At 34.1% G+C, this 16,821-nt stretch overlaps 1 protein-coding gene across 3 annotated transcripts in view; it reads right to left on the bottom strand.

Annotated features, from left to right (window-relative positions):
* The window catches only part of TBC1D32 (TBC1 domain family member 32), a 190,395-nt gene that overhangs the window by 158,240 nt on the left and 15,334 nt on the right, over positions 1 to 16,821 (bottom strand). For all 3 annotated transcript variants that reach the window (XM_007190776.2, XM_057528103.1, XM_057528104.1), the window contains 3 exons: positions 15,276 to 15,453; positions 4,610 to 4,678; positions 2,577 to 2,702 (listed from right to left, as the gene is read on the bottom strand). In XM_007190776.2, coding sequence (XP_007190838.2) covers positions 2,577 to 2,702; positions 4,610 to 4,678; positions 15,276 to 15,453 — 373 coding nt within the window. The remainder of the gene's footprint in view (positions 1 to 2,576; positions 2,703 to 4,609; positions 4,679 to 15,275; positions 15,454 to 16,821) is intronic.

The raw sequence follows: 16,821 nt of genomic DNA, 5'->3' as shown, positions 1-16,821 counted from the left end.
TAATTGGTACAATTTGACACAATGTAAAGGAGTCAAACAAGGAAACAGTAGGAGTACTAAATGTAAAACAAAACAAAAAACCCCACTCCTTTCCAAATCCACTATTTGTTTTTGTTTTAATTGCTCACATAGGAAGATTAATTAGATTTTTAGGACTTCAATAATTTTGCCTATTCCCAAGAAAAATATTATATTCCAAAATTTTACATTATTAAAACGTAAAGTAGAAACTACCACAATGTAAATGAATTAAATGAGATAACACATGTAGTCAGTACCTGACACTGGTAGGTACCTAGAAATGACAGCTTATCATTTTAATTATACCAACTTTGATGGGATTGATCCTAACAGTGAAATTCAGTTTCCCATTAAAAAAATAAAATTCCCTTAAATGACCTACTCTGAAGAAAAAAATAACCTTGACTATATCAAATATTAGATGAATACACTTACAAAAAATGGTTACCCAAGTGACTAAAAATATATTTCAATAACCCAAGAGGTTCGTACTGAACACAGGATATTAAATACTTTGGGAAGTTTTCATAGTTGCAGCAATTGGTAAGTATTTGTCATACTTTTCGAACACTATAGGCTTCACTTAGTTACATGTAAGAGTCCTTTAGAGCAGCATTCCCCAACCTTTTTGGCACCAGGGACCAGTTTTGTGGAAGAAAATTTTTCCACAGACAGGAGGGCGGGGATGCTTAAGGCCATAATGCGAGCCATGGGGAGCGGCAGATGAAGCTTAGCCGCTCACCTCCTGCTGTGCGGCCCAGTTCCTGGGGGTTGGGGACCCCTGCTTTAGAGTAGAAAACGAAGAAACAGAATCAAACTCAAGAATTTGGGTAAAGCATAAGTTCTAGATGAAAAGAACACCATGCCTTGTTTTCTATTCAAGTTGATTGGTTTTATTACCATTTCCCCTCTATGACAATGTCTTCCAATTTTATTGCCTTAAGTATGGACATTGACTCTTGCTGAATATAATGGTCAAATCATGCCACTTACATTGACCCAGTAGGATCTTTACCATGTTTATAAAAGGAATAAAGGAAAGCTATTAGACCACTATTCTGTCTTTAAGAGGGAAATTTACAGTTGTATTTCCTGTTAGAATGCCTTGAAATGTTAAAAGGTAACCCTGAAATATCTTTCCCCTTTGAAGTTCTTGAATCCTTGAGTTTTTAGAGAAGTCTGCATCACCCTCTGGGGTTAGTATGGTTGAACTGCATCCAGGTATTGGGTAATTAAACACCATTTCCCCCTTATAAAAATAACAAACCACTTGTTTCTAAACCACTTCTGTGTACCTGTATAATTATATTTTCATTGATGGAAGAGTAATTTTAAGTAGTAAAAAGGTACTGAGTTTTATTTTTACTTGTATTAACTGTTTACTGTCTGTCTCCTCTTCTAGAAGTTCTATGAAGGCAAAGGCTTCTGTCTTGCTCAGTGTTCCCAGCATCTGAACTAGAATGATGTACACTGTAGGTATTCAGTGCATATTTGTTGAAGAGCTGGAAAAATTTTTTTACTAATACCTTAAAAAATTCTATATAAAAAAACCTTATCAATTTTAAAGCCAATTTTTTTCTTCACTGACACATCATTTATGAAGAAAAAGACACTTAAAAAAAACCTAGTTTGGGGGACTTCCCTGGTGGTCCAGTGGTTAAGACTCTGTGCTCCCAATGCAGGGGGCCCAGGTTCGATCCCTGGTCTGCGAACTAAGTTCCCACATACCACATCTAAGCCCGCGTGCCACAACTAGAGAAACCCATGCGCCACAACAAAGACCCAGTGCGGCCAAAATAAATACATACGTACATACATAAAAAACCTAGTTTGTAGTTAAATGTGATGCTGGAATACAGTCAGGATTTTTTTTTAATCCCACATAATTACTGCACTTTTTAATATAATCTTACTTTTCAACATAGTGTTTCTGAGAAGTCATATGTGAATCATTTTTTTTAATATAAAATAACTCTCTCTACTGACTAACTTAACAGTTTTTGGAATTTTCTATATTAGTTTTATAATTCATCTCAATTATCATCTCAATTATCTTCTAAAGTGTTAGCTTTACAGTTTTCTAACTTCTCTTTTTAAGCAGTTAAGCAATCTCTAACACTTAACTGCACAGGGAAAATGCTTATTAATCCTTTAGAATAAATTGTAATCATTGTAAGTTCAAGTCTTCATGTATCATGAATTCTTTCAAAAACACACTCTTTCTTTTAAAATATTTTTCTTAATTCAAAAACATTGACACAGATACTTGGATATCCCTTTACAAGATAAAACAAAATGCATAAGCTAACATAGTCTATTATTTGGCAATGAAGTATGACACTGACCAAGCATACTTTGAATCTAATCATGACATAGTAAGTTAATTCCTTTAAAAAAAAAAAAATCTTGACAATTCAAAAGCTGGAGCTGAAGTTATATTTGCACTACTATTAAATATTTGAGCTACTATTAAAGAAAATTATATTCCATTTGCTTCTAGAATAGTAGGGGAAAAAAAACAGGAATTCTTAACACTTCTGTAAGCATTTCCTTACACTAAATACAGGATCAGGATCTGAAAGATACACTGTCAGTTTCTCACAGAGAGTGGTCCAGTTTTCACAGTTCAGTACATCAGATGGAGGAGCTGAGCATAACGTTTGCAAGGCTTCATATCTCACCTATAATTGTTTAAAAGAATTTTTATTAATACTCAGCAACCAAAATAATAGCAATTCTCCAAATATTTAACAAACATTGAAAGGCAGAGTCTGGATAACTGCTTTAAAGAGCCAATGGAAAATCAGAGGCCCTTTTATAAAACAATTCTTGATAATTCATTTTTTAAACTGTTAGGCAGAGAAACTAAATAGTGTTTTAATTTTTGCTTTACATAAAATAACCTAACTATATTAGGAGATTCTAGGTCACACGTCTAAGGGGAAGAGGAGAAGGGATGGTAGCTAAATCTGAATCACCAGAATAAGGTATTCCAGTGTCTCCTCCATAGACTTTCCTCACTTGAACAGACCCCCATCGGTGGTCCTACAGTTTGAGGACTCTAATTCTAAAACACTGCCCAGTTATGTCCCTGGTGAAGCATTCCCATTCTAGGATATATGAACAATTCTCACAAAACAATTAATTTGAACTTGTTTTTGCTGCTACACCATATTTTCTGACCGTCTAACCACTGATATAGGGGGAAAAAAAGTGATTCAGCAATGTGATGCAAAACTGAATTTCTGAATTTTCACAGAAATCTTATTAATCATTCTTCTCAAAATTCAATCAGAATTCACTCAAGACAGTATGACCCAAGGGACAGCAGTGGCAAATAGCTCTACTCCAATCTTAAGTGGAGTAAAGCTTCTCCCCCACTCACTCTCCAACTAGTGAGTAATAAACACACTGATTCCAACCTGTTCCTCAAAATTTGGTTGTTCCTCAGCTGAAATAACTGAAACCTAGTGAGGGGGGAAAAAAAAAAATGAAGAGTCAAGGAGCTAAGACCTTAGGACACCAAGCACTCCGAATGTGTCAAGGTGTCAGTTTTCAGGGTGTCAAGTTTTAGGTGAAACAAATAGAATATACATGTGTTTAAAAATGTATATATATTCATATGAAAAACTCAAATACAATTTTATTTGGGATAGGTATTAGGGGGACTATGAAGAGAATTTAAAAACATTAAGTAAATTTCTCCTTTTCAGTTAATTTTTAGGACAAAACTGCATTAACAATTTACTATTTGCAGAAGTAGAACAAAGGTTTCTGAACAAGTATAGATTTCCAAATAATCCACTTAAACTAAAGACAATAATATTGTTATCATATAACGTCAGGTCCCATTGCCAATCTGTTGAAACATTTACTAAAACCTAGAAAATAAATCAGAATGTGAAATGCTGAGAGGAAAAAAAAAAATCAGTGGGAGTAAATCATAGCTATTCACTTAATTTAAAATGAAAAGTTGAAGAAAAACAATGTATTTCAAAAACGAGACCAAATGGCAAGATATAACAGACATCTGAGGTACTTCAAAAATCCTATCATTTTCTATTTCAAGTGAAACAGACTGACTTTCAAATGAAATAAAACTTCATAAACAGTAATTTATACAATTATTACAATATAAAGAGGCTCAATTCAATAAAATTGCTTTTTAAAAATATTTTCTAATAAATGAACACGTGTCAAAGTTGCTCACGTTTTCCAGAAGTAGAAAGAGCATTAAATGAAGATTTTTTTCTTCAAAGAAATCACTAAAATATCACATACAAAGCAACAGTGAAGGAACAGTTTGGGAGAAACTGCTCATAAATTCATCCCTTGAAAATTGAAACTAGAAATAAAAATTTCCTCTTACTAACTGTGAGAACTCTCTAAGAAGAGCCTCTTTTACTCTGTGACTTTTCATTTCAAGACTAGAAAGTCTAGCAGGGATATCAGTCTAGAACTGCCATGATATTAAAGGACTATCTTCATGAGAAATAATCCAGCTGCTACTAATTATAATCTATTATATATATATATATATATATATATATATATATCTGACTGAACTTGAGTTATCCTTTAAACTTACCTCTTTAGGTTGCCCAGGATCCAACTGGTCTAAAATCAACTGTAATTTTCCTTGACAAAATTTATAACTCTGTAACACAATTAACAGAACATTAATTCCTTCATTCATTTAGTAGACTTTTAGAAGTATTGTTATAAATGATTTTTCATATAACTCCAAGCACAAAACAGATTCTGAAACAAGAGAAGGGAATGATCTATTTTGATTTAGCGGCAAACTTAGAATTTTTGTATCCCAAGGCATTTAAATGAAACTTAATGTCCCAGTAGGACAGTGTACTTTCATGTATATGAGGTTATCATTTGCTGAGCAATTGCAACATGTAGAACATTATAAGACTCAAAAGATATTAAGCTAAAAATGTTTTGTACCCAGGAATCTGAGATGTATGAAACAAAGGTAAAACAACATAAACAAATAAGAAGGCACTAATGGTACCCTAAGCATAGCTATGATGCTGCTTGAACTTTTCTGTTCCTTTTCTTTCCTGTGCTTCTCCTTAAACTTTCTCCATGTCTCCTCTTAGGTGAAGAATTCCTAAAGTAAAAACTTCCATCTAGAAAAAAGTTTAGAGTAGACCATAAGCTGTTTTAGAAAAGGAATCTTTTTCTTGCCAAAGCAATTAAATAATACCTTAAATAACCGCCTAAAAATAAAAGCTTCCGTTATTATGTAACAAGCCTTGTACTACCTCAATTCACAATGACTCTGAAGTATGAGAAATCTGAAAACCAAGTCACCCAGCAATCAGAACTCAGATTCCCATCTTCATTAGAGACCCTCTTCTCTTCACTGTCTATACTCCCTTGAGGTGTTCTCATCTAGTTCTTAAATACATCACAATGACTCAAATTTATCAGTCACTTCATCTCCAAGGTAACATATATAATTATCCTGGATGTTTAATAAGCACCTCAAACTTAACATATCCAAAATAAAACTCTTGTTTTTTTTATTCCAAACCTGCTCCTCCCTCAAACTTCCCCATCTTGGTAAATAGTTCTACCATCCATCCATATTTTATCTTAAGTCAAAAATAGGAGTCAATCTTGACTCCTTGCTTCCTCTCATTTCATACATCCAATGCCATGACAACTCCCAAGTTTCACATATCATAACTCTAACTACCCATTGCCACTTCACTGCTAAAACCTTAGTTGACACCATCATCAACTCTAGACTACTTAAATTCATCCTAACTGGTCTCCCTGCTTCTGCTCTTAATCTCATCCTACTCTACCCCATCATCTATTCTCTAGCAATAGACAAGGCTTCTCAAAATTATAGATCAAGTCTCTTTATCTCCCTTACTTCAACCCCACAAAAAGACTTCCTGCTTTACTCAGAATAAAATATAAAAGTTTGACTTACACGATCTGGCCCCTGCCTATTTAACTTTCTCTCATAACACTCTGCCCTCTGCCATGCAGGTTTCAGTCATGCTGGCCTTTCTTTCCTCCATCCCTGGAAGATGCCATGCCCACTCTAGCCTAAGAACCTCTGCCATTGCCATTCCTGCTGCCTTGCAATGCTATTCTTCTACAGCTTTGCATGGCTGCCTTCCTATCACTTAGAATTTGGTCTTTTTCACTATAGTATCCTCAATACCTGAAACAGTGCTGGATACAGAGTCGGCACTCAATATACATTTGTTAAACTCGAGAATGACTCCATAGCCAGTCTTCCTACCATGTTACATTGTCTCTAACAATACAGGGTACATATTGCCACTCGATAACAAACCCAAAACAGCCTGATATTTTCAGATCCTTCAACATAAACTTTCTTAAAAAGCCTTAAAAATGTCCTCAGTTTTACTCCTTTCTAAAGGTATATAGTTCATTGGGCATATACCCAGAGAAAACCGTAATTCAAAAAGACACATGCACCCCAGTGTTCACTGCAGCACTATTTACAATAGCCAGGTCATGGAAGCAACCTAAATGCCCATCGACAGACGAACAGATAAAGAAGATGTGGTTCATTTATACAATGGAATATTACTCAGCATAAAAAGGAACGAAACTGGGTCATTTGTAGAGACGTGGATGGACCCAGAGACTGTCATACAGAGTGAAGTAAGTCAGAAAAACAAATATCATATATTAACGCATATATGTGGAATCTAGAAAAATGGTATAGATGAACCAGTTTGCAAGGCAGAAATAAAGACACAGATGTAGAGAACAAACGTATGGACACCAAAGGGGGAAAGCGGGGGTCCGGGGGGAGGAGGTGATGGGTGGCGGTGGGATGAATTGAGAGATTGGGATTGACATACATACACTAACATGTATAAAATAGAACCTGTATATAAAAAAAATTAAATTAAAAAATAAAGTATATAATTCAACTGCTGAAGTCTGTATATACTACTTTTTAAAATTAGAAGAACTGTATATTAAATAATAGAGCTTTAATTTTGAGTTTTCATTATACAACAATTAAAATACTAAAATGTATGAGTGGTAACTACTAAATAAAATGTAAGTATATATAAATGCAGCTTGTCTTGTCTAATGGGAAAAAAGAATACATAGACAACACAGGATATCTTACATAGTATATATATACATATATAAACATTAAGATATATGTTGTATATATATATAGAAGTATATATGTCCATATGTGTATATAGTATGTTTATAAGTATATAAAGTACATATACACACTCATTCTACTGCTAATTACACAAGCTCTTTTCTTTAGCCTGGCCCTTTTGCCTCTTGTAAAATTGATTTATTCTGGTCCTCCCACTTCCACTATCGTGACTTTTATCAGATTATCATCTCTGTCTAAAATGTCCTGCCATCCAACTCATTAGCAAATAAGAATATCGAGGACATGAATTTTAATCAGACAGAAGATTAAGCCAGGTTTTAAAATTCTAACTAGCTATGTGACCCTGGAATCTTTAACCCCATCCTCAGTTTTCACATCCACTTCCTAGCATCACTGTAAGAATTAAAAGGGAAAAATGTAAAGTCTTTTTGCTTTATCATTATTAAATTTTAAAATTTGAAGTAAATCTCAAATTTACTTCAATCAGGAAATTTTCTATCTGAAAATAGAAAACTGAGTCCCCCCTACCTACTGCCTATTCAAGATCTATAAATATAATTCATTTATTTCCATAGATTTCCATTCAGCTTCTTTTCTAAAAGAGAAGTCACGTTCTACAACAGCCCTGGTAAATGCGGAGTCAGATAATGTTTGAACATTCGCAACTACAGGAGTTCATATTTGGTGAAACAACCAATATTATGTCAAGTAGCAGTCAAAAAAGATAATACTTAGATCTTAAAATTCATTTGCTTAAATGCTCCCCCTGACAAAGACATTTTTTTTTCTCTTTATGATCAATACCTCAGGCAAGCAACCCTTACTTTGAAAATGTCTTTGCTTTTTACTTCACAAAAACGATCGCAACTAATCAGCATGATGATACCTCAACTTCCCTCCTCTTACTCTCAACATTATTCTGTGGTGAACAGTTAACCACCAAATCCAAAGATCTTTTCTTAGTCCTCATCTTATTTGACTTCCCTCTAGCCTTCATTCCCCCTTAACCTCCTACCCAGTGCAATATGGTTTGGTACCCTTTCTAACCCATTCTTCCATTTGTCTGCCCTCTGAAATGTTTCCTAAGGTCTTGCTTACTTAGGTGGCTTAAGTAGCAACATCTCTGCACAGATGACTCACGTTGTTATCCCCAACATTTCTACCAAATGAATCCTGCATGTTCAACTACCTGCTACACCACTGGGATACCTTACTGGTGTCTCAAATTCAATATGTATACCCAACAACAACAACAAAAAAGAATAAAAGAAGAACCCACCACATTCTTCTCCACATCTAATTCCTCCCTAATTCCAGACTTGGTTCATAACATCAGTCTCCCAGCCACTTTGGCTTAGAAAAACCACAATTAGACCTTTAACTCCTACTTCCACTTTGCACTACTCCCTCCAAAACATCTCAAAAATCGAGCTTAATGATCCTACTTCTGCAATAATTTCACATCAGTCTCTATTCCTACAAAGCCTCCTCAGTTCACGTCCTAATTACTTTTTACTTAATACTTTTTACTTACTTACTTACTTTTTACCACGATAGCCTTCTAACTTATCTCCCTACATCCACTTTCTCCCCCACCCATGCCCTTCTGCATCCAACTGTTAGGTAAGTCTGACGCACACTTTCCTGTTAAGAAACCTAAAATGATTTCTCTCAAATTACAAAACAATTCAATTTAGCTTTTGAATGCATTCATTTATTCCTCAAATATTTATTTGGCATCTACTATGTGTCAGACACCTACTATGTTACCAGGCACTATGATTTTATAGCTAGAAACAATAAATAATGATTAAGATATAATCCTTACCCTTACTCAATAAACTGCCCTTAATCTAACCTTCCAATTTACTCCCTGCAAACTCTGTCCTAACCCTTCACATAAACTACTCAGAGCTTCCCAGATATGCCACATTTGTTGATGCAGAAATTTTGAACTTTCCCTTGTCTGAAATACTTTCCTCTATAGCTCTTGGATATTCTTGGTATAATCGTCTCTGGATTCCCATTACACATTACTTCTACTTGCAACTTGGTTATTTATGTACATATCCTATCTCTTTACTCTCAAGTAAGCTCCTTGAAAAAATAATGCATATCTGATTAATCTTTGCAATTTTATAGTGCCTGGCACAAGATACTGTACATAGCATATGCCCAATACATATTTGTTGGTTGAATACATATCCAAAGAGTTGAAGTCCCTTAAATCTACCATGTTTACCTTTCCTCTCAGGTAATAATGCATATTAGAAAAGCATAGCCTTTAGTAGTTATCTGATTGGAGTAGCCTCATTAATATGCTTACTACCCTATAAGATTCCTTTGTCTTCTTAAACATAGCACAAATTACTCTTAAAATGTTACTTAAGCAATGAAATACATACTACACTAGAAATGAGAATAAGTCTAATACCTACCTTAAAGGTTACCTATATTGTTTTTTTACATTTCTGTGTGTTATCATGTATCAGTGGATGGACAAATTTCCATTGCAACTAACTATAATAATTTATTGATACTTAACTGGAACATGTAGATAACGTGTTCCATTGAATACAACAGAGTTGTTAGAAATATTTAGAACAGCTGAAAATGTTAGATTAAAAATTCCTGAGGGGAGCAGTGTCTGCCAACTTGATTGGTAAAGCAACACAAAATAGACCTGTTGGTGATATCAATATAGGTAGATAATTCCAAAAGGAAAACATTTTTAGACATATTTACATGTGTGAAAGTATAAACCAAGCAAATAATTTCTGAGCAAATGCTACAGGGAAAAGAGCAAGAAGTAGAATAGGTTGATAATCTAAGATAGATTTTGGTCCTACTGTAGGATCATAAGGATCCTAATTAAAGGTCTTTAGATGCTAAAATAAGATTTGTATACATTCCTGTCACATTCAGTATACCTAAAGATAGTGAACATAAGATGCATTCTGTAACTTTTGTTGTTTTAAAGAGATATATTCACTTTATTACAACATATATTGAATATTCACATTAGTCAATAACTACACTTTAAGTTCAAAAATCATACCATCCTCAAATTACTCTAGAAATCTCTATTTTAAATATTTGGTTTGTAAACTATATAAACCATTGAAATACAACTAGTCAAAGAAAGACAACTATTACTGTTGTTCAAACAAAGAGCTATGGGAAATAAAATATATAAATATTAAACCTAATGATTCTTTAGGCTTTAGTATGTGTAATTGTACAATGATTTCTTTCCTGTTCTTACAAAAGAAAAAGAACCACCACCCAGTGATGATGACAATGATAACAGCAAACATTTATATAAGAGCTTAATATGAGCCAAGTACTGTTCAAAATGCTTTACATACATTAAATCTGCAAGGCAACCTTATAAGAGTAAATACTATTACTATCTCCTCTATAAGTTAAGAAAATTGAGGCACTGAAAGAGGTTAAGAAGCCAAAGCCCACAGCTCATCAATGGCACAGCCAGAGTTTGACTTGTTTCCAAGATTTGGAATGAATTAGCTTCATGTAGAATAGTTTTTCAAAATTGTAGTGCATCTAAAACTTCTTAAAGTTATGAGCCCACCCTTCATTAAGCCTTAAATACAGAACAAAGTTATTAATTCAAAACAAAAATAAGGTTTTAAAAATATTTTCAAATGATAAAGTTCTTAATTTCCTAGATGTTTAAATAATGTTTTAACAAAAAAAGAACTTCTGCACTTTTCTTTAAAAGTGCTACCATTGAGAAATAGCAAAAATCTATCAATATTTAAAAGTATAAAGAAACTTAGGTATTCATAAAGATATTAGCATTGTTAATCAGAGAAATTAGTTTTTCTGGTGTCAAATTGTCTCAAGACATTACTATTAAACAAGCAAGCAAAGAAAGCTCACACCTGCACCTACCCAGTTCTTCTCCCAAACAAACCACCTGCCTCAAGCTTAACTCTAGGCAGCTGCATTATCAATACTACCGTGTTTTTTTTTCCTACTCTCAGCTGCCTTTCCCTTTCCCTTCTACATTTTTAGGATTTTAGGTTCCTATCTTTTTCTGTTTATAAGACAAATAATAATAATAAAAGTCTTATCAATTAAGGGTAGCTCGAGATGGAGGAACTTCTGAATAGTAGTTTGGGCTGTGGCTATCCTAGTGTTCTGGCCCATGCTGCTGAACAAGAGATGAGAATCTTGTAATTCCTCAGCAGTAGTATGACATCCTCAAAAGCAGAATTCCTCACCAAAAAGAGCACTGTAAAAACTTTAAAGATTTTAGGAGAGGCCAGAAAAGGGGTTGAACTCAAGATACTCTAAGATTTGAGAAGTTAGGGTAAAACGTAAATTAGAGTGGTTGATAGCACAGCACATACTCAGAGACAGGGGAAAGGCCTCAAACCCAATAAAAGGAAAAAGCTACTCAAGAAAATTCTTACTGGAAGAATTCAAAACCTAGCAACAAGATGGAATTCAAATTGTTCCCAGGAGGCAGTTCAAGCACAAAGCTTCTTTTCCAGGCAGTAAAAAACAGAAAAGATCCTGGCCTTCAGCTGAACAAGTAGCAACAATGGCAAGATATTAGTTTCCTCACTGCTACTGTAACAAGTTACCATAAACTTAGTGACTTAAAAAAACACAAATTTATTACCTTACAGTTCTAGAGGTCAGAACACATTGGCAGAGCTGTGTTCCTTCTGGCTCCTGGGGAGAATCTATTTCCTTGCCTTTTCCAGCTTCTAGGGACTGCCTGCATTCCTCGGCTCATGGGCTACCTTCTGTCTTCAAATCCAACAATCACATCACTCCGACATCTACTTCAGCCTGCGCAACACCTTCTCTGCCTCTGACCCTCCTGAGTCTCTCTTATAAGGACGCTTGTGATTACATCCGGCTCACCTGGATAATCCAGAATAATCTCCTCATCTGAAGATCCTTAATTTAATCACATTAACAAAGTCCCTTGGGCCATGTATGGTAACAGGTTCATAGGTTCTGGGTATTAAGACATGGATGTCCTTGAAAGGGCTGTTGTTCTGCCTACCATAGGTACCAAAGGATGGGCTTCAGGGGGAGGTTACCATGAAAGTAAAGAAACAGTAAATTCCTTAAATAGGTTCACATCATGAAAGAACAGCTGGTGACTGTTATCCTAAACTCACCTTCTCCATACAAAGGGTACATCTTGGGGTTCCCTTAGAACGTAATAAAATATCGATAGTTTGCACACTACAAAAAAGCATAATGTAATGCCTATGCCATATTACAACTGAATACTGTCGGGGAAGAGAAAGAAAAGCTGCAAGAGGAAAGGATATTAACTTTGAAAGATTAATGTATATTAGAGGTAATCCTCTAATTTTCCAGCAGGAGAAAATGACCCATAGAAGCTTAGTTAGAAACCATACAGGACTAGAGCTGGGAAATTTCTATTTGAGTATGTCTCTCAATGGTATCCATTTCAACATATCTTTCAAGAAATAGCAACAATAACAAAAGCTAACACGTACAGAGCAGCAGCAATTATTAACTCAGTTAATCTTCTCAACAGCAGGATGAGGTAAGTGGTATTATCATTCCCGTTTCAAAATGAAAAACACTACGGCAGGGAAGTTAAGACACTTGTCTAAGGTCACACAGCTAGTAAGTGGTAGAACAAAGGTTTGAACCCAAGAAGTCTCCAGGTTGTGCAGCACAGAACAAAGAGAACAGACTATCAAGGGGAAGAGACCAGGCTTAAATTCACAGTGGAATCCTAAGTAGCAACACGAGTTTTACCTATTATTATAAGCCTCACTTTTTTCTGTAAAGTAGGCTGGTAACACCTATAGTGAATATAAAGCCAAGCAAAGGGACCAATATATGGCAGCAATCTCAATAACAGATATCTAATATTATTATTTTTATCTTTCTAGCATTATTTTGCAGACTTTTTCCAGGTTTAATCACAGTGCCAAATGCTTTCAGTGAATGCTCTGCTCACAACTATAGTAAAAATCAGCCAACTTTATTCTTTAATATGCTCAAATGTACACAGTCTCCAAGGCAGTAATGTCCAAAGTTTTTCAATACTGGGTCAGAAATCCATATACAATCAGGATGCAATGTTTAAAATAACAATGAAATAAAGCCTATTCTATTCACAAAATACAAGTGTTCTAATATCAAAACAGCAGCATCAAAATTGTTTACTGAATACTATTCATAGAACAATTCAGTTTTTTGAAAGCCCAATGCAAGTAACATCAATTTTGAAGGCATCAATAATAACATCAATATTTAATGGAATGAATGATATATTTTTAGAGATCCTTTCAATTCTGAACCTATTAATTCAGCCTCTCTTTGGTCAGTTACATGCAAGAGAGTCTTTTTTCACCAAACAAAAGCATACCCAAACATCTTAGAGTTTGGCCACACTGAAAGAGCTTTCAGGACAGTTCTGGCATTCATCTGCTTTTTTCCAAAGGCCCAGGGATCCCACACCTTGTTGGTGGGCATAGTTCACTTTCAATTCAATTAGTCGCTTCTGACACAAAGTCATATTCATAAGGCGGGCACTTGAAAATGCAGATATACGCTGTGGACATTCCAAAGGAAGCCATATAAACTCAAAGCATGGTCCTTCTCAAGAATCAAAACAAAATAAAAAACAAGAATATCTTCTGAAAGTATGACTCCATTTCTACCAATGCTGTGAATTTCTTCAAAAATCTGTGATTCTATGACTGGAAATAAGTTGGTGCTTAGCTAGCACCTCTTAACTGCCAGCTACTCAATCAATCCTATTGAGATCTGAATACTTGTACTTCTTAGAACAAATTAACAGTGCTCCCCTTTTTTTCTCTTGTGGTTCGATTTCAGTGTATACACATGGTTCATCAAATAACTAAGAAAGTGTAATCTTATGATCCCTCAGAGTCCTAAAGTTGGGTTTTTCTGTGCCTTTCATTTCCAGAAAGTCCTTGATCTGAAGAAGCAGTTCAGTAAACCTGCTGAATAAGCCATCTGATTGTATTAAGCCGAACTAAAATCTCTACAGCCCAGCTTCTTCCGAAGAGTACATCAACAAGGGATGATTAAGAGCCAAAACACGAAGAAAATTCGCAATCTTTGTCACTTCCTTCCTCACATCAGATAATTAACCTGACTTGTAAAATTTAAAACTCAGCACATCTCCTGCTAAATGATGCAGTGATAACTTTTTATTTTTATTTTTTTTTTAATTTCTTTTTTGCAGTGATAACTTTTACATTCTGCTTTGACTAATTCCAAAGCCATTTTTCCTTCAAAAGTGCAGTCTCAACTGTGACTAACACACACACTTATTTCAGGTTTCACCCAAACTCCACAAATCCCTTTTTGCTATATGTTTAGGATCTACGTTATAGTTATGTCCCTATGTTAGAACTAATTAGGTGAAAATGTTTCACTAAAAATATCGGGTAGGATTCACACGAAGGTCAAACAGATTCCAGCTGGCTTGAAATTTTCTATGTGGAATTTCATGGTGCATGCATGGGCTCTACTCTATCTAGTTTCCTTTGTCTTCTATTAGGACTAATCTAGACATTGACCTTTCCCTTAGCTCTGCTGAAGCCAAAAGACAAGGATTCCAATAACCTGGAAAGATAAAATATAAAACCTCAAATCTTTTGACATAAAAAAAAAAATTTAACGTGTTAAAACTAACAATTTACAGCAACCTTCACAGAAGATAAATAAGGGAAAGGTTTTATCTCCATATTTCATCTATAATGTAGATAAAATTTGATTAATAATGATTAATTGGGAATAAGATCTTTTAACTAAAGTTTAAGCAGATTTGTTTCAAGTGTTATTATTTTTTTAATCCAAAATCCACTAGTTTATTTCCTTACCTCATTAATAATTGTTCAGATATAATTCACTGAACATATAATTCTAGAAGATGTTATTTCATGGACTACATCTTTAATATTAGATTATGTTATTGTTTATTATTCTTCTGAATCTTAACACTAGAAAGCAGAAAAAAAAAGTCTAGCTAATAAAGAATGTATTGAAGGTAATGATTATTAAACACCATTTCAAGACATAAATGCAAAACTAAACAACACACCTGATTGAATGATGAATCACTATCAGAGCAATTGTCTGTGCAGTAACTATTGCTTTTCTCCTTTTGGATTTTTTTCTGCCTTTCTTGACTTCGCATTTCATCTTCTTCAAACTTGTTGATCATAGATTCCACCACTATCATCATGATGTTCTTCAGGGAATGCATCATTTCTTTGTATCTTTAATTCAAAGCAATCTTTGTAAGAGAAAGGCTATTAGCACAGGTTAAAACATTCAACTAAATTAAACTACTTGATTATTTTTTCCTTGTAAAGTCCCTTTAACAAACAATTCTAAAGAGAAAAGTCAGTTTTTCTGAAAGAACAAATGGCACAACAGAATTCACACAACAGGAAAAAAAAATTAATAGGGAATCTAAAATGTGTTATTTCCCAAGTTTTTCCATCTGGTTACATGAACCAAAGCAGTAAAATTAAAAGAATCCAAGGCAAGATGTTCCAATGGCATAGATTCCAGTAATTAGCAACAAAGTCAACTATTAATATCAAACTACCAAAACTCAGCCTACTTTACACATCACTTTCATTCCTTTTTTTAATTTCTCTTTCTCTATCCTCCCTTCCTCTATTTTCTTTGCTTCCCTTCTCTCCTGCCTATAATTTATATGTATAGGCGTCCATCACCACAACTAAGACCTAAATAAGTATTAAGAGATCAGTGGGTCCTTTCAAACAGAGGCTAGAGAACCTGCTGTCAGAGATGTTAGGAAAAGGATTCCTGAAATTAGTAGAAGTTTGAACTGGATAATTTCTAAGATCCCTTTCAGCTCTAGCGGGTCTAAAAATATATATTTTTTAAAAACTTATAATAAATTTCTCCATTTATTAAGTGCAAACTCTCAAGCATCCATACTAACATTAGACTGAGATCCTCCAAAACCCTACAAATAGAATTTTAGAGCTAGATGGAAACAAAAATAATCTAGTCTACCCTTTATTTTACAAATGAGGAATATGAGACGTGAACTACTGAAATTTCTATATTTAAAACAAAAAGGCATAAAGATTTAAATAAACATAGTGAATAAAGTACTAAATTTGGAATCAGAAAACCTGGATTAGAAACCTGACTACTTTACGTACAAGCTCTGTCATTATAAATAAGTCTCTTTTTCCTCAACTATATATGAGATAAAAAGAATACAATCTAGGAGCACTCTTCTATTTACTAGATGGGATGTTGCCCAATTTATAAATCACTGAATAAAGCCATTTAGATCTTCAAATTTAAAAAAAAATACAATCTAGCTGATCTAGTTCACATAGCCATAGCAAGAAATAAATGAGAATATATATCTGAAAGTTCTTTGTAAATATAAAGCATGATAATATGTATGTTTATTGTTTATCATTATAATACTGGAAATACACTAGAAAATAAGCACAGAAACTTCCCTTTCTTTATATTTCTGGTTAATGCATCATATTAACTACATAAATCAGGGAAAGGATACTTCTCTCATAGAAGTAATAAAATCATGCTGGGGGATTTGGCTAAAAATAGTGGAATGAGTTTTTAAAGTTTAA

The sequence above is a fragment of the Balaenoptera acutorostrata genome, chromosome 14 (genome assembly GCF_949987535.1).
Source record: "Balaenoptera acutorostrata chromosome 14, mBalAcu1.1, whole genome shotgun sequence".
Taxonomy (NCBI): domain Eukaryota; kingdom Metazoa; phylum Chordata; class Mammalia; order Artiodactyla; family Balaenopteridae; genus Balaenoptera; species Balaenoptera acutorostrata.
Note: the sequence above shows the minus strand (reverse complement) of the source record. Positions and strands in the feature narration are given on the sequence as shown.